At 39.0% G+C, this 26,685-nt stretch overlaps 3 protein-coding genes across 4 annotated transcripts in view; 1 reads left to right on the forward strand and 2 right to left on the reverse strand.

The window, feature by feature from the left end:
- LOC103681159 (olfactory receptor 51E2) overlaps window positions 1–14,457 on the reverse strand; it is a 19,792-nt gene extending 5,335 nt beyond the window's left edge. For both annotated transcript variants that reach the window (XM_008710689.2, XM_008710688.2), the window contains exon 1: window positions 14,259–14,457. The gene's annotated coding sequence lies outside the window, so the exon portion shown is untranslated. The remainder of the gene's footprint in view (window positions 1–14,258) is intronic.
- On the reverse strand, window positions 5,672–6,619 carry LOC103681200 (olfactory receptor 51F2-like). The gene has a single exon (XM_008710733.2). It carries the CDS (start codon window positions 6,614–6,616, stop codon window positions 5,672–5,674), a length of 945 nt encoding a protein of 314 aa, XP_008708955.2. The 5' UTR covers window positions 6,617–6,619.
- An 11,283-nt stretch (window positions 14,458–25,740) lies between the features above and the next one.
- Window positions 25,741–26,685, forward strand: LOC103681201 (olfactory receptor 51F2-like). The gene has a single exon (XM_008710734.1). It carries the CDS (start codon window positions 25,741–25,743, stop codon window positions 26,683–26,685), a length of 945 nt encoding a protein of 314 aa, XP_008708956.1.

Below are 26,685 nucleotides of genomic sequence, written 5' to 3' on the forward strand. Positions count from 1 at the left end.
CCATGTTCACTTGTGGGTCACTCCCATAGGCTTCCCACTGTTTCCTTCTGGTGTGTGTGTTGTGGGGGGGTGGTCACGAAGGTGGCACTGCCACTGCCTCTGCCATCACTCCCACACTTATACATACAGGGCTCTTGACAGTCTATCCACACTCTTCCAAATAACTCAAACTCCCTAGGTAACAACAGTGGTTAGAGCTTTTCCTCATTAGCCACTCTGCTAGACACGACAGGCAACATGGGTGTATAGTCATGTCCCTGGGTTCTAGGAGTTCACATCCTCTTTAAAAACCCTATGGAACATAAGAAATAGCAGGAAGATCGGTAGGAGATGGAAGGGAAGAAAGAAGGGGTAGACAGAAGGGGGAATGAACCATGAGAGACTATGGACTCTGGGAAACAAACTGAGGGCTTCGGGGGTGGGGGGAGGATGGGGGATTGGGATAGGCCAGTGATGGGTTTTAAGGAGGGCATATATTGCATGGAGCACTGGGTGTTATATGCAAATAATGAATCATGAAACACTACCGCAAAAACTAAGGATGTATTGTATGGTGACTAGCATAACATAATAAAAAATTATTATAAAAAATAAAAATAAAAAAAACTATTGACTTTTTAAAGCAAAAATAAAATAAAATAAAATAAAAACCAAGATGGGTACACAGAACCAGTAAGAATAAGGACATTCACTTCAGTTTTTCATTCTCAGCATTTCTTTCAGTTGGTGAAATAGACCTTGAGGTAGGGAAGCCACTCTCTTGCACCTGTGTTACAGATAAGGAGTGGATGAGATGAAGTCTCTTTGCCTTGGTCACAGAGTTATTAGTGATAATGTTGGTTGGAGAACAAGGTATTCTGATTCTTTATTCATTCATATTTAATAAATATTTATCAGGAGCCTGCAATGTAACAAGATATGTAAATTTTTAAAACATAACCTTATAGATTATACATCCTGATGAGAGGAACACACAGTCCATGGTTAATATGAGAAACTAAATAGTTTCTTCTTATGACTACCTAAGGAGAAAAAATAAAGGGAAGAAGAGAACAGGTAAATATTGGGATGGGCAGTTGAAATTTTAAATGAAGTTGGCAGGGAATGCCTCACATAATGGAGACATTTGAGGAGAACCCTGGAGGGAGTAAGAAATATATCCATGAGATCTCTGAGGAAGACCATCCAAAGGAGAAAAAACAAACTGTAAAGCTTCTGAGAAGGGAGTGTATCTGGTTTTTTTTTTTATAATAATATTTTTTTATTATGTTAGTCACCATACAGTACATTCCTGGTTTTTGATGTAAAGTTCGATGATTCATTAGTTGCGTATAACACCCAGTGCACCATGCAATACGTGCCCTCCTTACTACCCATCACCAGCCTATCCCATTCCCCCACCCCCTCCCCTCTGAAGTCCTCAGTTTGTTTCTCAGAGTCCAAGTGGGATTCATCCCTGGGATGCAAGGGTGGTTCAACATTCTCAAATCTATCAGTGTAATAGATTTTATCAACAAGAAAAAAGCCAAAAATCATATGATCCTCTCAATAGATGCAGAAAAAGCATTTGACAAAATACAGCATCCTTTCCTGATTAAAACCCTTCGGAGTGTAGGGATAGAGGGTACATTCCTCAATCTCATAAAAACCATCTATGAAGAGCCTACAGCAAATATCATTCTCAATGGGGAAAAGTTGGAAGCCTTTCCCTTAAGATCAGGAACACGACAAGGATGCCCACTCTCGCCACTATTATTCAATATAGTACTAGAAGTCCTTGCAACAGCAATCAGACAACAAAAAGGGATAAAAGGTACCCAGACTGGCAAAGAAGAAGTCAAAGTGTCTCTCTTCGCAGATGACATGATACTCTATATGGAAAATCCAAAAGAATCCACTCCCAAACTACTAGAAGTTATAGAGAAATTCAGGAACATGGCGGGATACAAAATCAATGCTCAGAAATCAGTTGCATTTCTATACACGAACAATGAGACTGAAGAAAGAGAAATTAGAGAATCCATCCCATTTACAATAACACCAAAAATCATACGTTATCTTGGAATTAACTTAACCAGAGACGTAAAGGTCTATATTCTAGAAACTACAAATCACTCTTGAAAGTCATTGAAGAAGACACAAAAAGATGGAAAAATATTCCATGCTCATGGATCGGAAGAATTAACATAGTTAAAATGTCCATGCTACCCAGAGCAATCTTCACTTTCAATGCCATCCCGATCAAAATACCAATGACATTTTTCAAAGAACTGGAACAAACATCCCTATCTGGGGGTTTAGAATAGCAAGAAGGCCAGTGTGCCTGAGCAGAGAGAACAAAGGGAAGAATAATAGGTAGATAATAGGGAATTGGATCATATAGGGCTTCATAGGACTTTTCACAGGACAGTTAAAGGACAGACTTGGAGTCTGAATTCAGGTAGCTACAACAGCAGCCATGTGTCTACTATTGCCCTGGCTTTCAGGAAAGTCTCCAATTCATTGTGAGCTTGTCTACCTTGGGCAGAGGTGACATTTGCTCTATAAATCACCCATTCCCAAATTTTCCAAATTGTCCACCCCCCAGTGAGAAAAGCTTGTAAGTTTTCAGGATTGTTGGATACGGGGGCCATCCATAGGTTGGTGTGTGTGTAGGGGGTGGTGAGGTAGGAGAGAAACATCTGTAGAAGTAGTATGAACGTCTTGGCTGTCTGGTGCTTTAGACTGAAGTTCCTTCTCATTCTGAATTGTAGGACTCTGTGTACCCTATCATTCTTCTCTAAGTTTCTTTCTTTCCCCCCACAAAGAAACAAATATCCAGCCTGTAAATCTACACCATCTGAACTTTTTCACTTCTTTCCAACAGTGAATGAGTGAGTTATAGTTGCTGGTCTTGGGAAGTGGGCACAGAGTCTGTGGTGAGGAAACAGTTACAAGACAGTCTGAAAAGGGATGTCCTGAGAAAGAAGCACAAGGTACTGCAGAAGCACCTGGAAAGGACACCAGACAGGTTTGAGAAACCAGGAAATGTATCTGAGAGAAAGTCACTTCTATTCTAAGTCAGGAGAAGGGAAATAGTGAAAAAGCTGTAGAGGGAGGTCACAGCTTGTGCAAAGGGCTTGTGGGTGATCCAGAGCAATCTCAGCTAAGAAATGCAAGTGGTTTGTTGTGCCTGGAGCACTGAACGTAGGGCAAGCAATCAGGCTTGAGAGGTAAACAGAGCCAGCACATTCAGGGTTACTATCATTTTATTATGTGGCAGACCAAGGTTTGGGGTCTGGAAGACAGCATGAATGAAACAAAATTCTTTTTCTCAAAGACCTTACCTGGTAATGGGGAAATTAGAGAAGAAATAAATAGGTATGTAATATTTTGGTGGGGGAAGGGAGTGCCAGGTATTAAAAATAAAATATGTAAGGAAGAGTGTGAATGCAGACAGGAATTGAGGGAGAGGTGGTGGTGTTATTTTTAATGTCAGGGGCCCTGTAGGAAGGTAACACTTAGGCAGAGACCTGCATGAGGTGAGGCAGTAAGCCACGAGGGTGTCTGGGGGAAGAACATTCCAAGTAGGGAGAACAGAAAGTGTGAAGTTTGATGTTGAAGCATGGTATGGTGAGTTTAAGGAAATATTTGGAGGTGGTGCAGGTGTAGTAGGATGAATAAAGGGGAGATTAGTAGGAGATGAAGTATAGGGGAGTTAAATCATATAGATACTAATGAGATATTATAATGACTACAATGAAAGTAGGAAGATCTACCAGGAAACTATTATATTTCAGGTCCAAGATAATGATGGCTTGGCCCATGGTGGTAGCAGTAGAGGTGGTAGAAAGTAGCTAGATTCCAGATACCAGTATCTGGAATATCTGAAAGAAAGAGTCATCAGCATTTGTTAATAGGTTGGGTGTGGAGTGGGAGAAACAGACAGGTGTCAGTAATAACTCCAAGAATTCTATCTCAGCAACATGAAAAATAGAGTTTCTGAGTTAGGGAAGACATGGTTGATGTGAATATTAGGATATGTTTTTGGACATGGTGAGCCTGAGATGACTATTAAACATTCGAGTAGGAGTAATTATACATGGGATATGAATCTGGACTATAAATATCAGTTTGGGATTTGCCAGCATGTAGAAGAGATAATCAAAATGGGAATATAATGAAGAAAAAACAGGTCTGAGAACAAAATCCTAGAACACTCCAACATAAAAAGATTAGGGAAATGAAGACCAATAATAATGGAGACTGAAAATGTTATTGTCAAACATACTGAGAATTTTGACACCATCCTCGTTATTAAATAGTACTGTTGTCACTTAATAAACTCCCTGTAGCTATGACTGACTAATCCTTCCTTGCTGGATCTGATACCACCTATAGGGCCAATCCTTACTGAGTGATACCAATGTGTCATTGAAACATGTGCCTTAAATATTTGAGAATTAATGGACATCCCCAGGTTGGAAATAATAATTAACTTCCTGAATTAAGCCATTATGTGAAGCATATGCCACAAATTAAACATTTCCAGGTAAATGACACAAAGTGAAATTCATTTGCAATTCTTAGTCATTTTTGAGTTTCTGCTGGAGCAGAAAGTTGATGGAAGGCAGAGAGAAATTCTGGAATATGTTTATTTGGGAAGGAACCTCAGGTAGAAATACATTTGTATTTCTCAGGTTTGAAAATTCTGTTTTGGGGGCACCTGGGTGGCTCAGTCATTAGGCGTCTACCTTTGGCTCAGGGCGTGATCCCGGCATTCTGGGATCGAGCCCCGCATCAGGCTCCTCTGCTGGGAGCCTGCTTCTTCGTCTCCCACTCCCCCTGCTTGTGTTCCCGCTCTCATTGGTTGTCTCTCTCTCTTTCAAATAAATAAATAAAATCTTAAAAAAAAAAAAGAAAAAGAAAATTATGTTTTGGGCTTTTTCTCCATAATTTGGTTAGAAAATTTCTAGAGGATAGAATCGTGGGGTTTTTTTGTTTGTTTGTTTGTTTTGCTTCTTTATGTCCCCTATACAAATTACATGGACTTATATATATGTATATATACAAATTATATACATGTATACTTATAGTTTATATTATAGGTAGCAGTATAGCTGAAGTTAAGAGTGTTGGGGGACCCTGGAGTCAGTTTTGCATGCATGCGAAATATGGTTCTGTTGTGTATGAGCTGTTTAAGCAAGTAACTTAACATTTTTGTGCCTAACTTTTCTCATTAATCAAAGAAGTAACTAACTTATAACGTTGTTTTAGATATGGGCTAATAAATGTAAGAAACACTAAGAACCATGTAGTCAAAGGAAATAGTAAATGTTAGTAAAAATTGTTATTGCAGTTAGAAAAATACTACCTATTTCTCATAAAGGAGTGGCTTTCTCATAATGTGTCGTTCCAACTGATCTAAAGTGGACAAAGTCAGAAGATACAGTTTGTCGGCAGGATAAACAAGTTGAGAAGAAACAGTGATGCATGGGAGAAATGCTAGACTTAGGGCTTGACACTGTTCATTCCTTCTATTCTTACATCTCTGTCTCCTCATCTGTAAAATAAAGGGTCAAGCTAGCTGATGTTCTAAATATATTCCAGCTTTAATTTTAAATTTTTGTTTCATGATCACCAGTTTTGTTTTTAAGTTGACAATGTAGGCCATCTCTAGAATTCTGTGATTCTATGTATCTTTGGCATGGAGAATTTTTATTACAGCTCTGCGTATCTGTCTGGTCTTCACACTATAGATGATGGGGTTCATTACAGGAGGGATCAGGAGGTAAGTGTTAGCAATCATTGTATGAACATAGGCTGGGGCTCGTTTCCCAAATCTGTGAACAAAGGACAGACTGATCAATGGAAAGTAGAAAATAGCAACAGCCCCAATATGTGAGACGCATGTGCTGAAGGCTTTCTTCCTCTCTTCTGGGGATGCGATGCTGAGGACAGTCTGAATAATCAAAATGTAAGAAAGGAGGATGAGGATTGAGTCCACACCAACAGTAGAGATCATGGCAGTCAACCCAACTGCATTGTTGATCCTGGTGTCTGTGCACGAGAGCTTCATCACATCAGGGTGGAAGCAGTAGGAGTGGTGGAGCACGTGGCTGCGGCAGAAGGATAGTCTTTTAAGAAGTGCTACCATTGGTGTCAGCATTAGTGTCCCCCTGATGACAATTGCCACTCCAATCTGAGCTATTCTGGAATCAGTTAAAATGGTGGCATACCTGAGTGGACTAGAGATGGCCACAAAACGATCAAAGGCCATGGCCAACAGCACTGAGGATTCCATGACAGTGAAGAGTTTAATAAAGAACATCTGTGACAAGCAGGCATTAAAGCTGATCTCCCTGGCATCGAACCAGAATATGCCCAACATGGTGACCAGGGTGGATATGGACAGGCTGAGATCAGTGGTGGACAGCATGGAGAGGAAATAATACATGGGTTCGTGGAGGCTGGGCTGGGTGACAATGGCAAAGAGGATCAGGCTGTTTCCTGAGAGGGCGGTTATGTAGAGAAGGCAGAAGGGAATGGAGATCCAGGTGTGGAAGGCTTCCAGCCCGGGAAGTCCAGTTAGCAGGAAAATGATGGAAGTAGGTGTGGTGTTCTGGAAGTTTGACATGCTGGATTAAAAATACAGAGTTCCAAGATGAAACTCTGGAACAACAACAAAACTATGTTTTTTGTATTAATTCAATTACAAATAATTTTATTCAACCAAAAACTAACCAAAGACGAATATTTATACACTATATAAAAATGAATTGCTCATTGAAATGGATAAAGGAACCATGAGATTTCAACTGCTGTAGTAGGTACCATTCTTTCTTATATGTACCTCAGCCCATCATTTTTCTTTCCTGGGACCATTTGCTGGTAGCTATGTTCATACTAGATGTGACCTTTCCTTCTACTTCTCTAACCAGAGATGACTCGATGAAGGGAAGACACTTTACTCAAGACTTGTCAGTTATATTTCATCCTTTCTGGATTTTCAGGTTCTGATAAAGAGGTAGCAGGTTAGTTTTTCCATATAGTTAGCATCAGACAGAAGTAGACTGGGACTGTGGAGCAGCAATATTACATCAGCCTCAAGTGTAGAAAGCAGAGAAGCTTGTAGGCAATTTGGGCAGCCAGAAAATATTGAGAAAAAGATACTTATGATACAGAGTAACACATATGAAATCCTAATAGATGGCTTAGGCACCAGTGAAGTCATGTGCAGATGTCTACGGTATTTAACCTGGAAGTGACACCTGCAGCATAGCATCTAGAGTCTCATTTGGGAAGTGGAGTTAGAATGCATACCTACTGCCTTAGGGATAGAGGTCTCTGCCCCCCATATGATATAGCATGCTGCCTTATTCAGATAGAGTTCTCTCTTCATCTGCCTGAAGACTACTTGTTCTCCATTTTGTTAAGACATACTTCTCAGGAGATATTTAATAAAATTTTGCTCTTTTGCCTTGGAGGGAAAGATACACCTTTACTGTGAACATTGCATTTTGTTTTTCATTGAGTACAGAGCTGCAGGCTATTCAGATGGCTATGTATGACTTGGAAGAGGGGGTTTTGGGGAAGCAGACATTAGGGCTGTGACTGGAGAGGGTTCAGTCAGTAAGGTAACTGTTCCTCAGGGGAACCTAAGTGTTTTCCAGACCACTCAAGTTCACCCAGATAAAGTGCCTCAAGGATTCCCTAAAGAAATCTTAGTTTAAAAAATTGGGAAATTTTTAATTGAAATCAATGAAAAATTAGAGGAAAAAGAAGTGCTAAGTTACCTGAGTTGACCCAATAAGTAAACTATAACTTTAGACTCTATAGTTTAGAGTCATGAGAATGTCCTCAGGGAACCAATGAAATTACTGTTAGAAATGTATGCTTTACCCCAAAGATACAGACATAGTGAAGAGAAGGGCCATATGCACCCCAATGTTCATAGCAGCATTGTCCACAATAGCAAAATTGTGGAAGGAGCCGAGATGCCCTTCAACAGATGACTGGATTAAGAAGATGTAGTCCATATACACAATGGAATATTACTCAGCCATCAAAAAGAACGATTTCACAACATTTGCAGCAACATGGATGGGACTGGAGGAGATAATGCTAAGCGAAATAAGTCAAGCAGAGAAAGACAATTATCATATGGTTTCACTCATTTATGGAACATAAGAAATAGGAAGATCAGTAGGAGAAGAAAGGGAAGAATGGGGGGGTAAACAGAAGGGGAAATGAACCATGAGAGACTATGGACTCTGGGAAACAAACTGAGGGCTTCAGAGGGGAGGGGGTGGGGGATTGGGATAGGCCAGTGATGGGTATTAAGGAGGGCATGTATTGCATGGTGCACTGGGTGTTATACGCAAATAATGAATCATGGAACATTACATCAAAAACTGGGGATGTACTGTATGGTGACTAACATAACATAAAAAAAAAAAGAAAAAGAAATGTATGCTCAAACCTCCTAATGGGAATAAGAGTTGACAGAAAGGAAACATTCATTAAGAAAGGGAACGTTTTCTTTCTGGCACTGCTTCTGGCGACTGTTTACTGAGTGTCATGAGTACAACTGACATTATGCTGAAACTAATTGGATACAGACTTGCTCAACTGGCATGGATTTTGGTTAATTGTGAAAGTTAGAAAGTTAACAAATTTAAGAAATTTGATGTTTAACAAGTTCTGTTAGCACTTTTTGTAAATGTATCAATTTCTGAAAACATTTTTAGTAACTATAGTTTTATTAAAAAAATATGTATTTATCAGAAGAGCAAAATAAAACTCTACTTATTAAATGAATAGTACTTATGATAATTTAAAAAAATGGGTTCACCTCTCATGTTCCACAAGTCTTTGACCTGTGTATTTACTATAAATTTCCAGAACCTGGGTCTCAGCTTTTTTTTTTAAATAATGTTTTTTTATTATATTATGTTAGTCACCATACAGTACATCCCTGGTTTCTGATGTAAAGTTCGATGATTCATTAGTTGCGTGTAACACCCAGTGCACCATGCAATACGTGCCCTCCTTACTACCCATCACCAGCCTATCCCATTCCCCCAGCCCCTCCCCCTGAAGCCCTCAGTTTGTTTCTCAGAGTCCATAGTCTCTCATGCTTCATCCCCCATTCTGATTACCCCCCCTTCTTCATCCCTTTCTTCCTCCACCGATCCTCCTAGTTCTTATGTTCCATAGATGAGAGAAATCATATGATAATTGTCTTTCTCTGCTTGACTTATTTCACTTAGCATTATCTCCTCCAGTGCGGTCCATGTTGCAGCAAATGTTGAGAACTCGTTCTTTCTGATAGCTGAGTAATATTCCATTGTATATATGGACCACAACTTCTTAATCCAGTCATCTGTTGAAGGGCATCTCGGTTCCTTCCACGATTTAGCTATTGTGGACAATGCTGCTATGAACATTGGGGTGCATATGGCCCTTCTCTTCACTACATCTGTATCTTTGGGGTAAATACCCAGTAGCCTCAGCTTTTGAGGTTAACAACTTCCTGGGGGCCATGGAAGCTAGAATACTTATGAAAAAGGGAACAGTTCAATTGTGTGTAAAAGGCGTGGGGTATCTGGAGTCCCTTAGGAAAATCAGTGCTTGAAAGATTGCTATGCTTTGTGTAAATAGAAATGACTAAGCTAACATAATAAAAAATTATTATAAAAATAAATAAATACAACTTTCATCATTAAAAAAAATGAAAGAAAAGGAACAAAGTATTCCAAGGCTTCTAAAATGGCATAGGTGAAAGTGTTGAGCCAGAATGAATGCTTAGAGTTTAAAATCAAGTGAGGGAGAAAGAACAGCACTGTTTATAAATAACTTCAACATCTAGTGTACAGTGGTGAATGACAGAAATGGGTTATGGGTGTACAGAGTGCCTCTATATTTGTCACTTTTGTCTGGCTATCGTGAAGACGTTCACCATCCTTATCACTATGACATGCAAGGATTGAGTTGTAACTTTCGTAGTGAGTGATAGGAAATTTTATGAGAGGTCAGTTTTTTAAAAAATTGCTATTGGAACAATTTCTCTTTCATCCTAACTTCTTCCTGGCTCCCTTTACATCATTTTATTAATTCAAACAATTTATTCATTACACATTTTCATTCTTGCCAGCTTTTTCCCTACCCTTTCTTGAGGAGGGATCAGAAGAAAAACAATATGTAGGCTGAACTGATCTGAGCTGAGTCTGGCAGAAGAGAACTCCCTCAAACTCCTTTCTTTCCATTGCTCTACAATTGTGTCTCCCTGTACCCTCTCCTCATCCGTGCTGGGTGCAGACATGGAAGATTCCTTATTCCTTTTCGTAGCCAATAACTCCATCTAAGCTCTTGATCACCCATGATCAATGCTTAGATCATTTCAGTATCAAACTGGGAGCTCACTGGGTATTGTGTCAGCACTAGGGATATGACGCAAATAAAATAACAGTGGTTGGTGCCTGAGAAAACCAGAGAGGTTGTCAACATCTCATCTTTTTAAGGCTGAAAACTTTATCTTTAATAAGAGCCCAGTAACTCCTATGAAAATGAAAAATTACCAGTTTGGAACACCTACTACATGCCAGGCACACCGCATATGAGGATTCAGTGACAGAAATACTGCTAGCTGTAGAGTGCATCGGATAAGGTATTTCTAAGTGATAAGACAGGATGGTGTGGGTGACAGATTCTGTGTGTGTGTATACATGAATGTGTCTGTGTGTGTCAAGAAGGATTGGTTCCAAGAACTCTTAACTGAGTACATGAATTAGAACTGTGTACTGTTTTGATGGGTGAATGTGAGTTTACAAGGATGAAAAACAGGAAAAGGGCATTCTTGACATAGATGAAACATGAGCAGAAACCGAATGAAATAAAACAGGGTATGTTGGACAACTACAAGAAGATTAAAATTCTGGAGCCTTAAATGTGATGCTGGGTGATGTGGGAGCTGAGCGGGAGAAATCAGCAGGGTTAGGACATGAACATCTTGCATTCCATGGAAAGGAGAGGGGACTTCAATTTTAGTTGCAGAGCATCACGAGCTAGGCATTTCCAAATATTTTATGAATAACTAAACAAATCATTCTTCATTTTTTCTCCCTCAACAAAGTTCCTTTCCTTCTTTAGTATCTTAGATAGTACCAGTGGCTCCCTATGTTAGATAGCTTCAATTCTCGAATTATACCCCAAACCATTAATGAAAGCTTCCTACACACTTATATAGATGTTTTCAACATGACATTCAATTCAACTAAGATATATTGACCATTTTTCTTAACTGGTTCCTGTGCTTTGCTAGTAAGTGAAATAAGAGACAAACCCTGTTTCTCCCTCAATTTCCTACCTTATCTTTTATAATAACAAAAAATATTATTTGAAGGACAGTCTGCCTGTGTTTATTATTATTATTATTATTATTCACCTTCAGTAGTAATCTGGGTTCTTTCTCTAATGACTGTCAGGAAATTCTCCAACTCATGTCACCAATGACTTTCTAAATACCAAGTCCAAAAGTTTATCTTCAGGTTTGCTTTCCTCTCTCTCTTCTCAATTTTTCAGTTTTAAGCACCTTTTCTTTGTCTTTTCTTTAGGCACTTTCTCCTTCATTAGCTTCAGCGATAGTTATTCTGTGTTGTTTTTTTTTTAATTGCTTTATTGAACAGTGTTTTTGTTCTGTCTTTTCAGTTGTTGTGTTCTTTAGGAGTCTTTTTCTTTCAAGACGCCCCTGTTTTTTTCTTGCTCTCTGGTATACTCTCCTTGAGATTTCTTAGTTTTTCCCACGGCTTTAAATAGCACTTATATTCAGATGACACGCAAATCTGAAATCTAATTATAGATTTCTCCTGAGTTCTATATTTCAAAAGTTAACAAGATCTTTGAAGCCATGGCAAAATGTCTGGGCTGAAACTTGAAGGCAGTCGTGAATCCTGGAACTAAAGGGAGGTGATCGAACAGGCGATTTGGACAGCTAATGGGCAGCAGTTTGGAGAACAGGTCAAAGCTCTCTGTAAGTGACAGTGAACAAAAGTGACTAAACTACTTTATCTACCCTTGTGTTGTAATCCCTCAAGATATCCCACCTATAATCCCTCAGCTACCTCAACCTCAATATGAGCCAAACCGAACTCATTCCTTCCCCCATTCCAAATCTGGCTCTCTCTCCTCACATACACACACATACACACACTCTTCTCCCCCTCTCTCATCCCCTGCCTGCAAATGTTCATGAAATATTTATTGATTTTACTTCTAAAATGTCAAAAACTGGAGAATCCAGAGGTTTGTATTTGAGGGCCAAGTAATAGCAATGTGGTTCACAGTGGGTGCTTGAAGCTGTACTTCATTGTGCTTTTCTTAATTGAACAGACTTACCTGTTCATATCAAAGAATAAAGGGGAACTAATGGATTTATCAGGGGGAGGTACCAAAATTCCCTCAAGCTACTCTGTGCTGCCATCACCCTGGAATCTGTCAGTCCATCCTCTCCAATTCATGTACAACTTTCCTTTTCTTCTTCTTTTTTTTTTTTTTTTGAAGATTTTATTTATTTATGTGACAGAGAGACAGCCAGCAAGAGAGGGAACACAGCAGGGGAGAGGGAGAGGAAGAGCAGGCTCCTAGCCAAGGAGCCCGATGTGGGACTCGATCCCGGAACGCCGGAATCATGCCCTGAGCCGAAGGCAGACGCTCAATGACTGCGCCACCCAGGCGCCCCACAACTTTCCTTTTCTCTTGTAAGATATAAGCTATAGTCTCCTAATTAATTTTCCTGTCCTCCCAGGTCACAATGATGCTCTCCTTTCTTTTTTTCTTTTTTTTGTTTAATAACTAAAACATTTTTTAAATTTTTTAAATAATTTTTATTTTGTTATATTAGTCACCATACAGTACATCCCCAATTTTTGATGCAATGTTCCATGATTCATTATTTGCGTATAACACCCAGTGCACCATGCAATACGTGCCCTCCTTAAGACCCATCACCGGCCTATCCCAGTCCCCCACCCCCCTCCCCTCTAAAGCCCTCAGTTTGTTTCCCAGAGTCCACAATCTCTCATGGTTTATTCACCCTTCTGTTTACCCCCTTCATTCTTCCCTTCCTTCTCCTACCGATCTTCCTGCTATTTCTTATGTTCCATAAATGAGTGAAACCATATGATAATTGTCTTTCTCTGCTTGACTTATTTCACTTAGCATTATCTCCTCCAGTCCCGTCCATGCTGCTGCAAATGTTGGGTAATCGTTCTCTCTGATGGCTGAGTAATATTCCATTGTATATATGGACCACATCTTCTTAATCCAGTCATCTGTTGAAGGGCATCTCGGCTCCTTCCATACTCCTTTCATTGTGCTGTTATGAGCTATGGCTTCTAGGTCTTTAGCTCCTGAGCAGACCATATAGCATTATGAGTATTGTCCAAACCACTGCTAATGGCATCGCTATAGTGTGTGACTGATCTGGGTTCAGGTCCTTGCTTAGACACTAACTAGTTTTGAGACTCTTCACAGCAATAATAAAAAATATTACTCATAACGACAACTACCATTTATTGGAATTTGTTCTGTGAACGTTACAGAGCTAAGCATTAGAGAAACATTCTTTTAATTCTTATTACAACATCATTTGGCAAGCGTTGCTAAATTCACTTTGAGTCCCCTTTTCTGGTGACTGAGTATGAGAGGCGTTGTGAAACATACTCAGAATCACACAGCTAGTGATGTCAGACTTGAGATTTTAAAGCCAGTTTTTAAAAAATTCCCACACTCATGCTCCCCAAACTATGGTTTCATGTATAAGTAGTGTAACCTTCCTCTGATCCTGTTTCCTCATCTATAACGTAGAGTGTGTACTGTACCTAACACAGTGCCTGGCATGCAGGAAGTGTTCAAAATTGGTATTTTTAAAAGTTTTTAGTAAGAATAATCGGGCTTAGAAGTGAATTCTTCAGCTCCTGACAACCTCTTTGGTTTTCTCAAGCACCAAACCACTAACTATGATAACTTATATAGCACCCTGATTAAGCCATTTGCTTAAAAAAACCACAGACTATGCAAACCACATGGGGCAGACAAAATGCCCTTTCCCTGCAGGTTTCCAGAGAATAAATAGTTCTATAAATTCTGCTGTCCACCTCAGCCCACCATCTCACTATCTAACCTAATTCTGTACATTGTGAGGAAATTCTTCCCGTGGATAAGAAAGTTTGGCTCACCTAGAGTCAAGTCTTTTCATTGAACAAAACAGTTTTACTTACAGAGTTTGTGCAGTAGTTCTGCTTATCCCTCTCAGGCTGACTCAGAAGGCTGAGGAACCTTCAGATTCCAGGGGAGGACCGAGCTTATGAGGAGACTTGTTCCAGCCTGAACGGAGACAGGCACAGAGCTGAGAGGCCCATTCCTGGTGGTGGTGTCACTCACTGTGTCTCCAGGGGTATGGTGGTTCCCAGAAGACTTCTTTTGCCTTATACAGTCTTTGTCTGTCTATTCTATTACGCAATTACTTTTTGTGGTCATGTGCTTTATAGGCTGATGTAATTTTTTTTTTGTCCTTGTGCACTTTTATTGAAGTGTTTTTTATAAAAACAATTTTAAGACATAATTCACATATCATAAAATTCACATTTATAATGTACAATTCAATAGTTTCTAGTAAATTTACAGAGTTCTACGAGCATCATCATGGTCTACTTTTAGAAAACTTTTATTACTGCAAAAAGAAATCCCATGCCCATGAGCAGTCACTCTGAAGAGAATTTTCAAAAATGAAATATTATACTAAATTGCTTAAAGGAATCTCCTCTGGTGAGTGTAAAACACATTCTACTAGGTAACTTGTTAGCATCTATTACTATTCATGGCAGTCCTGTTTCATTAGCCTACCTGTGCTTCTTAGCAGCCTGTCTCTTATAACTAGGAAAAAACAAAATTTATTCATCTATACATACATCCAGTAAATATTGCATAAGATTATCCTATATTCCAAACATCATGCTAAGTGCCGGAGATTAAAAAAAGGGGGAGGGAATACAACACAGTTCTTACTGTCCATGGTCTCTTAGTTTAGTTTAGAAACACACAGTTAACTGATAATTACCAATACTGATAATCAATGATAATGTTCTCTTAGAGGCATGAGCCAAGTACTTGGAGAATATTATAGGTAAAAATCTCAGTCTACAATTAGGTGTGCAGAAAATACATTTTTATTTACTTTTTTCATAATTTAACCTATTTTCTGTTTGAGCCCCAGCCCACTAACTGGAAGGAAGCTAACAACAATAATTTGGGATTCTCCCCACTTATGTTTAAATTTTGAGGCTCCTACATTGTACTTTTGAGTACTTTGAGTATGTGGGTGATGGATCTGGCCAGTGATGCAATCTGAAAAAAAGGTGAAAATTGCTCCCTCTAGTCTTTAGTAAATAGAGTTCCCACAGATTGCTAGATACTGCCCATCTTCTCTACTTACGGTCCCTTTAGATTCTCAGATGTTCCCACCATTTCTGGACCACTCTAGAGCATATGAGTCTTGAAGTCTACACTTGATTTCTGTCTCTTACACTCTGCAAATAAGCCTGCCGATCCCAATATCTTTGAAACTATAACTAGAATGTAATCATTCTTCATCACCTCCAAAAATGCCTCCTTTTTCCAAGCCAACATTATCTCTCACTTGGAAAATTTCAGTAGTTTCCTAACTATTCTCCCTGCTTCCATCCTTATCTCTCCGTACCACCCAGTCTGTTTCACCACAGAAAATATCTTGGCCTGAAATACTTTATTCTTTATGATGTAACAACAACACTTTGTCATGCATTTTGTGCCCAAGAGACTATGAAGTGTTTTTGGTAAGGAAAATAGTGCCCCCTATAGATGTGCACGTCCTAATGCCTGGAACCGGTGAATATGTTACCTTTACACGGCAGAAGGGATTTTGCAGATGTGATTGACCTTGAAGACCTTGAGATAAGATTATCTTGAATCATCCGGGTGGGTTCATTCTAATCACACGAGTCCTTAAAAGTGGAGAACCAGAGAAGTGGCAGCCTGGGAAGGACTTGATCCACCACTGCTACCTTTGAAGATGGCAGAGGGAGGGAGATCATGAGCCAAGGAATGTGGGCAGTCTCTAGAAGGAGAAAAGGCAATGGTATTTTTCTCCCTTATGCCCTCTAGAAAATAATGCAGCCCTGTTGCTGCCTTGATTTTAGCTCGGTGAGATTCATACCAGTCTTCTGACCTACACAACAGTAAGTAATACATTTGATGGAAGAAACTCTTATTTGATTTATAGCATTACCAAGGATTAGAGAATTTAAGTAACTTACTTAGGTCTCTCCGTTAATAAGTGTCACAACCACTATTTAAAGCTTGGGCTATTGCAGACCCTTTTAGGTTTTAAAACTCATTCTCTAGAGAATCTTCACATGACCATTCATCTACCAGTAATTCCAATTCAAATTGTTCTAGCACAAGCATGTATGCATGCTTATGTGCTAGCCTGGATGTTAACATGCTGTCACCTGTGTATGCTTATATTTTGCATATGAAGGTTGGCCTGTTATATCTTCTCATGGTGAACTTCTTGAGACCGTTGGAAACATTTTCTCTACTAGTCTGGGCAAATTCTAGGGCAGTGACCACATTCCCATTAGTCTCAGAAACTTCTTGGGGATTATGTTTATTTATCCCCTGGCCAAAAGAATGTTACTTTTTCTCACAGCACTAGAGTTATAATATTTTAGTATTCTCTGAGCCAGAGCTTGGTGCACGCGCATGGAACAGGTGTGCATAGTGGTAGAGCACTGGCACACATTGTACTCATACTCTCAAAGTCTGGTCCTTCTCACTGCCCTACTCTCATGCCAGCCCAGCAGAACAGTAGCTGGTAATTCAATTCAACCTTCTGAAAGTCTGAGCAAAATGCCCCTCAATAAAATCACTTAGCAACAGGAATATGCCATTATCAGTCTGTCAATATCCATACTATTGAACCTGGGAAACATTCTGCAGTCTGTGACATCAGTGGACTTTATATTAATGTTTTCCAAACTTGTTAACCCAAACAGGAAGAACAGAATTAGAAACAAGAAAAAAATGTGCCATTAGGGACTTGCAATAAATGTTATTTATTGAATGTCAATATTTTACTACAGTGAACAATAAAATATCCTTGCCTGTCAAATTAGCAAATTTTTTAAAGATTTTATTTATTTGAGAGAGAGAGAGCACAGAGGGAGAGTGAGAGGAAGAAGCAGACTCCTCACTGAGAGGGAGCCCGACAAGGGCCTGATCCCAGGACTCTGGGATCATGACCTAAGCCGAAGGCAGATGCTTAATCGACTGTGCCACCCAGGTGCCCCCAAATTAGCAAATTTTTAAGAAACTTATAATACACAGTGTTACGTTGCTGTGTTATTGTGGACTAAGCACTGTTTTATAGTATTGGTATGAACTTTCTGGAAGTATATTTTCCAGTATATTGTTGGCTTAAAAAGTCCATTATATTCTATTTCTAGAAATTAATCCAGAGATACAGGCCACTTTTTATATAGAGTAACATTTATTGCAGTATTATCCACAGTAGTAAAAAATGTAGGTAACAAAAATTCTCAATGGCATGGAAATAAGTAAAGTATTTTCTCTAGTCAAAGGATATGATTTTAAAATTCACACATGGAGCAGCTGATGTGGATGGTTATCCTGAATCAGGAAATGGGAAAACAGAATTCAGAACTGAGAGTTTTCTAAGGCAGTAAACAGTGTAGTTTCTAAAATAGTCTGTTTCAGGAGCAAGAGGCCAGAGGCAAATCCGATAATCTAGGGTTCATATACCCAAATTGTAGAAGCAAACCTAAAAGCAAGCAAAGAATAACAATAACAACAAAAACTGGTTACTGCATCAGTACTTGTGTTTAGAAACTATCTACTCTTTACAAAAAATATTAAGTTCCTACAACTCTTACTGGCCCTCCAGGGTCTGGTGAAAGTCTCATTCTCTTCTGCTGGATTCAGTCATGTTGAATTATCAGTAGTTCTACCCTCTTGATTCGGCCAACATTGACCATTCAATTTTAGTGGGTAAAGAAATGTAGCTCTTCCTTTCCTCTCTCTATCATCTTCTTCTGGCTATTCCTATTATTCCTATTTATCGCTTTCCTCTCTGCTCTCATCATGTCTTGTACATGCTTCCATCAGCGTTCTTCATGCATTCATTTATCATTACAAAAATATTGTATGGATACCATATGTCTGTTATTGAGTAAGATTTGAGGGTATAACAGTGAACACAATGGCTATCGCCCCAGATGCTACAGAGTTTGGTGGAGGATACAATAAGTATGTGGGAAATTACAATACTGTGTTATGGTTACTCTAAAGGAGGAAAATTAATAAGAGATTTCTGTTACTAAAGAACCAATAGTATTGGCATCGCCTGGAAGCTTGTGAGAAATGCAGAATATCAGATGTACAGAGTCATAATCTGCATTTTTGCAAGATACCTAAGGGACTTATGTGACATTCGAGTTTGAGAAGCACCGATGTAGATCACATGGATGTTGAGAACTTGCACCGTACGGTCAAGGGAGGCTCACCAAATACAATTGCTAAAGTGAGATCTAAGGAAATAAGAAGGACTTCCTGAAGGCAGCTAGGGATGAGAATAGTAGCATAGAGGGTAGCGTCAGGAGATGATAGAAGGTTAGGGAGATGTTGCGGGCATGGTCAACAGCTGTGGTGTTTTATCCCATAGGCAGACTGAACATAATATTGGGGAACTATAATGGAAGAGAGCTAAAAAAACACAGACACAAAACAAAACAACAACAAAGGAAAACAAAGCACTCCACAATATTCAGCTTCCGTTAATTTATCTTTAATTTTGAAATCATAAAATCTTAAAACAAGTTATTTTAATTTTAATATAAATGTAAACTTTATGTTAATAAAAAATAAAGTCTTTTTTGAATTATATTTGATGCAGAACTTAGGAATCGGTAAACAGCTTAATAGTGCCTTGGACAACAAGCTCAGAGGTGAGCAAAGGCGGGCTTTGTTTAGGGAGTTGAAGATAAATTCAACAGGGTTAAAGCAGAGAGAGTGGAAAGACAGTGCTTTCAGGTTAGAGCCAAAAGGCCTGGAAAGCCAGATTCCTTAGGGAACTGAAAAGCCAAAAGATTGGAAGCAGGGTGATGTCCTAATCAGATCTGTTTTACTATGGTGGCTGTCTTACCTGTCAGAAATGTGAACTCCTTGAGGGTAGAGACTACACCTTCTCTTGGTATCTGGAGCATAGTATCTGGCACGTATCAGTCACTAAACAATAATTTATTAAGATTGCTATATTAATGAAGAAATAATTGTAATGGCAAGCAATGACAATAAATATTCACAGTTGTTAATAGCCTGTTATGAGTGAGTACAAAGTGTACTGTGCTTTTTCTTTGGATTGATATTGGGTCACTTTGTTTATTACAATAAGTAAATCTATGAAGCAGATATAATTATTTTCCCCACGTAAAAATGAAGAAATGGAAGTGAAGTGGTTACATAATTGACCCAAGGTCACACTTTTGGTGACAGAGCTGAGCTTTGGAGCCTGGCTATCTGGTTTTAAATACTTTGATTTTAACCAATGTCTGTCAAGTCTAAATGGATAGGTGAATGCAGAGAAGGTATTCAAAATATTCAAGCCCCGGGAGAGGCCAATTAGAAGAGATACTCTATCAACAGAATGAACACTGGCCATTATGTCCTTTGTTTGTGTATCCGCTAATCATTAAACTTGGGTTGTTGAATGGTTTAAATCCCTCAGTTTGCCCTGGAAAAGAACCAGAGGTTCTCCTAACAATATACCACCTCCTGAAGCCTCGTTCATGGACCAGTGCAGTGCTCTTTAGATTGGAATCCTTAGCATGGCCAGCAAGGTTTTCACATACATATCCCTGTAATAGCCTGGGTATCCCCCTTTGCTTCTGTATCTTGGGAATATCTGTTTGAATTGTGCGTTTTTCCCCCACTGAGTCTCAGTCATTTCATGGCAAACTTATCCAGGGCTGCGGAAAGGTCTGCCCCACCTGTTGAAATGCTTTCTGTGGGAAGACTGTTTCTATTAGTCCCGAAGATACCTAAACGGATAGCATATTTTATCAGGTTTTGGATTAACTCCTGGAAAGAACTGTGTCTTCCCAGACTTTCCTGGGGATCTAGAATCTTGTGACAGAAGAAAAAAAAATTAAACAGGATAATTAAGGCCTCTGTGGCAATGCTAATGACAATAAAGGCTCATTCTTTCTTTCCATATAGCAGACCTTTGCAAGGCAATGTCCTCTTGGCATAGCTTTTTATGCCAAGAAGCATGTTTAATTAGTTGCTGTTCTTGAAACTGCCAGCCCTCTCAATTTGCCACTAATTGTCTAAGGCTGTATTAATGGCCAAAGGTTGAAGGCCACTTACGAGTATCCACAGTTTTAACAGAAGCTGTCTGCCAAACATGGTTAATGTCTCTACCACAGAGGTGAACGTGTTAGTGTCAGTTTCAGACCCATTATCAGAGCAGCCTAGTGCCTTTGTAAGATTGCAAGGGATATACAAGGGACTCACAAAGTTTTGTATTCTTTCTTAGTTGCTTCTTATTTTTTTTAATAGACTATCCTTTTTTAAAAAATTTTATTTAAATTCAATTAGCCAACGTATAGTACATCATTAATTTCAGGGGCAGTGTTCAATAATTTATCAGTTGTGTATAACATCCAGTTCTTTAGAGAAGTTTAAGTTCACAGCAAATTGAGTGGAAGGGACAGAGATTTCCCCTATATCTCCTGTGCCCACAGATCCATAGTCTCCCCCACCAGCGTGGTTTATTAGTTACAATTGATGAACCTTCACTGACACATCATTATCACTTGAAGCCCATAGTTTGTATTAGGGTTCACTCTTGGTATTGTGCATTCCATGGGTTTGGACAAATTTATAACGACCATGTATTCACCATTATAGTATCATATGGAGTAGTTTCACTGCCCTAAAAATCCTTATAGTGCCCCGCCTAGTAATTCCTCACTCTTCCCCAGCCCCAGGCAAGCCACTGGTCTTTTTACTGTCTGCATAGTTTGCCTTTTCCAGAACGTTACATAGTTGGAATTATACAGTATGTTGTCTTTTCTAACTGGCTTCTTTCACTTAATATGTATTTAGGGTTCCGTCGTGACTTTTCATGGCTTAGTAGCTAATTTCTTTTTAGCAGTGACAGTATTCCGTTTTGTGGATATATCATACTTTATTTAGACACACCTACTCAAAGACATCTTGGTTGCTCCCAAATTCTGACAATTATGAATAAAAGCTACTATAAATATCCACGCACATTTTTTGTGTAGATATGTTTTCAACTTCTTTGAGGATATAAGGAATGCAATTGCTGGATTGTATGGTAAGAATATGTTTACTTTTACAAGAAACTGCCAAACTGTCTTCTAAGGTGTCTGTACCATTTTGTATTTCCACCAGCAATGAATGCGAGCTCTTGTTGCTCTACTTCCTTGCCAGGAGTTGGCAGTGTTGTCAGTGTTCTGGATTTTGGCCATTGGAAAGTCATTATTGTTTTAATTTGCACTACCCTAAAGACATGTGATGCGGGGCCTCTTCTCATATGCTTGTTTGCTGGATCACTTTCTTTTAAGTTATCATTTTGTATGCCTATGTACAAGTTAGCCACACTCCCAAGATACTCTGAATGCCCAGGAACAGTCATGGGCTCTGAACTAAATCCTATTGCACTAGCCTCAGTGAGTATAGTTATTCAGCAACTCCTTTGCTACCTGGTTCAATGTCTTATGATTTCTGTGACACTGGCAAAAGCCTGGTGAGCAAACTCATGGGTGATCCATTAAATGGTGCTTCTCTCTTACTTTTACCCTGTGCAAAGCTTTGACTTTATAGCAAGCTGTTCAGGGGTCAGAAAGCTCTTGAATGAGAACTGGACTCCTGGAATCTCCAGGACTTTTCTTTGTCGCAGTAAAAGTGAAGCTAGACTGCAAAGAAATTGCCCTTTATGGCCTGTTTTTCAGGGCACAAAGGGTTAATGGAACACAGGTGTATAGAGTTCTCTCCTAGGAATTTGATTTTCACTTGGGAAAATGTGGATCTTACCAGGCAGCTTCTGGGCCCCTTATAAAGGCTGCTTTTCTGAGAGCTGATACCTGAGTATTCTCTGTGAGTTTTCTTAGCCGAAGAGAACTCCCTTGGCAATGGTTTAAGGGGACGGGACTGATCAGGGAGTGTTTCCCTAGCCTTAGGACAGAAGGATCTTTCTGCCCATAAGTTTGTGAGGTTGAGATATCTCTCTCTCTCTCTGGCTTTAAAAGACTGTCTGCTACTGCCTGGGATGACTCTTTAAAGAACAGGGCATAGGAGCAAATGACCTTCCTTTCCAGACTCAAGATTTCTTCTTTGCATGAGGTCAGTGTTTTAGTGCATTGAAATCTTTTCTGAATACATCAAGGATGGTACTGTCTTCAGATAGTTTATGAAACCAACAGGTCAGAGAAAACTGGTGAACTTGGTAGTACATATTCAACAGTTTCATATATATATTCATGTATTATATCAATTTAAAAATAATGTAATAAGATATACATTAAAGTCATGAAGTTATGAGCATGTGTTCATTCATTCAACATATTTTAAAAATTAAATTCCTTTTATTTTTTTAATTTTTATTTTTATTTACTTATTTATTTTTTATTGCATGGTGCACTGGGTGTTATATGCAAGTAATGAATCATGGAACTTTACATCAAAAACTAGGGATGTACTGTATGGTGACTAACATAATATAATAAAAAATATTATTAATAAAAAAATTCCTTTTAAATAAGTAGTGACAAAGCATGGAATTTGAAGTCAGAGAGAACAGAGTTTAATTCTTGGATTTGCCATTGTCATGTTGGATAAATGTGAGAAAGTACATGATTCCTCTGAGCCTCAGTTTTCTAATCTTAGCTTCAGTTTTTCTCATCTGTAAAAAGGAGCTCATAAGACCTAGTGCGTGTTGTGATAGTGATGGATACAAAGCTTTGTAGTGGGGGCGGGCAGTCTGTATGTTCTTGGTAGTCTGGTTATAAGGATGTGTAAGTCATACAAGCCCTTGTCTTGTCTTGGAAGAATTCTCCATTGGGGAGAAAGAGACATTTAAATATATCTTTCCCTGAATAGTTATTTAATACTTGCTCATTAGTTTCAGTGAAAGAAGACCCTAGGGGGGTTAATACTCATAGAATTAAAAAGAAAAAAAAGCTATTCTTTTCCCACAAGCTTTACTAATGGAGTTCCCTGCATTAGAATAGTCCTACTCTGTTTCCCTTTGAAAAAAGAGACCATTAGAAGCATGCAAATCAGTGGAAAGAGGATTCAGAGAAAGAGATACAATGAAGTAAATTGTTTGTTACATAGTAGGCATTTAATACATTATCACTATTGTTATTACACAGAAGGCTAGTTTAGATACTTCTTACTTTATTTAACTATAATAAAAAGAGCATTAACTTGAGAGCCTGCTTTCTTATATTCAAAATAAAGAGGATATGATTTAAAGGTCCTTACAACTTCACATAGAAAAATGTATTTTTATCACCAGGTCTGTCTTCGAGCAAAGTCGTAGTACCAAGGATGAATACTAGATTAATCAGAAAAATGTTAGCTGATCTCCTATTTTAAAATATGCCAATGTGGTTATGAATTTATTCATAATTTGAAGGGGCTGTCAGGAGTCACAATATATGCCTGATATTAAGTGTCTAGGGTCTATTACTATTATCGGATACAATGAATTCATTTACTGAACAGATACTCTTAGAAACCATTGTGTCAGGCACTTTTCCTGGCTCTGAGATGAGAGGTCTGAGAAAAACTGATGAGAGCCTTGTGTTTTCTTTCCTGGGGGTTTCACCTTAGTGCCACGCCTCTGCAGTCTCATCACTAGGTGCTGCTTCTGTCTTTTTTGAAAATACTGCTATTCTCCAGGGCTCTTTCCTCTGACCTCCTTTTCACTGCTCCTGTGACTTTAAACCAGCCATCATTTAGAAAACTTGTAAGCCTTATTATCAAGTCAGGAGTCCCTTTGTTGGGAAAGCAAAGGTAAGTGCATATTCCAATTCTTGCTTGTAAGTCACAGGTGAAAAAGTCAGGTTTGTCTTCCAACTGAGGTGCAGGCATTGAAACAAAACTCATGGATCTTGTTTTGTTATACATTGCCCCTCAATTCAAATTTTCTTTTATTATTATTATTATTATTATTATTATTATGTTCAATTAGCAAACATATAGTACATCATTATTTTTTGTGTGCGTTTGAGTTCTTAAGAGCTTCCTATATTGAACATTTTTCTCTTTTCTTCTCTTCAGATGCTGTCTTCATCACATCTCATGTAATGAATTATTCCCACTCTGGCCAAAGCCAGTGCCTGTTCATATAACGGTTAGAATGAAACTCACCAGGTTGACTTACACTTAGATATGTTCTTTCCCAGAGTTATGAACAGACCTTCTGGAGTACCAGGTCTAATTATAATTCTGTCCACTGCACACACTGACATTTTGTAGATATTTAAATATTTGTTGAGCAAATACATACATGAATGAATAAAAGAGGAGCACCTATCTTAAAAATCAAGCATTATTTTTGTAGATAAAAATAAGGTGTCGGAAACTTAGGACAAGAATCAGTATAGAGGAACTTCTTTGATCCTGCAGATGTCTTGATCTGGGTGACCACACGCTCATATCCTCCGACAGGAGATGGTTCATAGTCATCATCCGTCATTTGAATGGAGATGAATCCAGACTCATTAGGGTTTCTGAGGGACCACACCCCCAAACCTTCCACGCATTTCCTTATCCCTTTGCAATAATGGAATATTAAGAATCTTAATCAGGTAATTCTGCTCCAATTATTACCTGTTAGCTTGCAATTAGTTCCTTTGTTCTTGTAAGGTTAACTTTGGGCCATATTTCTTCAGGGAGAATTTCCCTTAAACAGCACCAGATTCATGGCTACTACCTGTATAATGAAATAATTTTATCAACTGTCACCCATTGTAGTCTATTTGCCAGATTGAATTTGTTCTTCTATAGTAGTTCGTTTTCATTAATAGCTGTTGTGCATTAATTTAATCAGTGATATTTTTCTAGAAAATATTTAATATTATCTTTATGATCCTATTTTCTTTGGGTGCCTAAGGACTTATAAGTCTTAGTGGACTTTTTAAGGGCAACTGAGAAGTGAAGAAAAACAGGATGAATTGCCTTTTGTTTTGTCACAGGGTTGCACAGAAATGTCCTGTCTCTCCATGTTGTACATGGAATCATAGAACTGGAAAATATTCTACCATTATCTACTCTAACCTCTCTCTCTCTCTCTCTTTCTCTCTCTCTCTCTCTCTCTCTCTCTATATATATATATAGAAATATACTGAAGCCTAGATATAACATGTTTCTCTCGCTAAAACCCAGGTGTCCTCCTACAATTTAATGTTCTGTCTCTTTTCCTAGTTCATGCAAGATCAATTCTAAATCTAGGAAAAGGATAACTGGGTATGCACTTCCATGGGAAGACAAGACAAGGCTCACTAGCAATCCTAAATTGTAGGATATGTAGAAGAGAGTGAAAATGTCTTTCTTGCCTACTTTACAGGATATGGTGCTTTCCTCCAGGGAAACCTGCTGTCTTCATTCATCATGCCATCCTTCAATCAGAGCATTTTCCACCCTGCAGTCTTCTTTCTTACTGGCATCCCTGGTTTTGAAACTTACCATGCCTGGCTCTCCATCCCTTTTTGTTGTCTCTATGCCATTGCCATCTCTGGGAATGGCATGATCTTGTTTGTCATCCTCACTGAGTCGAGCCTCCATGAACCCATGTACTATTTCCTCTGCATGCTGTCCTTCACAGACCTAGGGCTGTGCCTTTCCACATTGGTCACCATGCTGTGTATTTTCTGGTTCAATGCTCGAGAAATCAGTTTTGATGCCTGCATTGGCCAGATGTTCTTTATCCATGGTTTCACATTCATGGAGTCCTCAGTACTCCTGGCAATGGCCTTTGACCGCTTCATTGCCATCTGTAACCCATTGAGGTATGCTACAATCTTAACCAGTTCAAGGATCATCAAAGTGGGCTTTGCCATTGTTATTAGGGGGACAATGCCTCTAGTGTCTTTACTCCTACTTCTAAAGCGTCTGTCCTTCTGCCGTAGCCATGTTCTGCACCATTCATATTGTTTCCACCCTGATGTGATGAAGCTTTCATGTACAGACACCAAGATCAACAGTGCATTTGGTTTGGCCATTGTCATCTCTACTGCTGGCATAGACTCTGTCTTGATCCTCCTCTCCTATGTTCTGATCATCCACTCTGTGCTCAGCATTGCCTCCCCAGAGGAGCGGAAAAAGGCCTTCGGTACTTGTGTTTCACACATAAGTGCTGTTGCCATCTTCTACATCCCCATGATCAGCCTGTCACTGGTGCACAGATTTGGGAAGCATGCCCCTCCCCTTGTGCATACTCTCATTGCCAATGTTTATCTGCTCATCCCTCCTGTGATGAATCCCGTAATCTACAGTGTGAAGACCAAGCAAATTCGCAAAGCTATGCTCAAAATATTCTCTTTGAAGCTCATTTAG

Source organism: Ursus maritimus, unplaced genomic scaffold (genome assembly GCF_017311325.1).
Source record: "Ursus maritimus isolate PB19 unplaced genomic scaffold, ASM1731132v1 scaffold_16, whole genome shotgun sequence".
Taxonomy (NCBI): domain Eukaryota; kingdom Metazoa; phylum Chordata; class Mammalia; order Carnivora; family Ursidae; genus Ursus; species Ursus maritimus.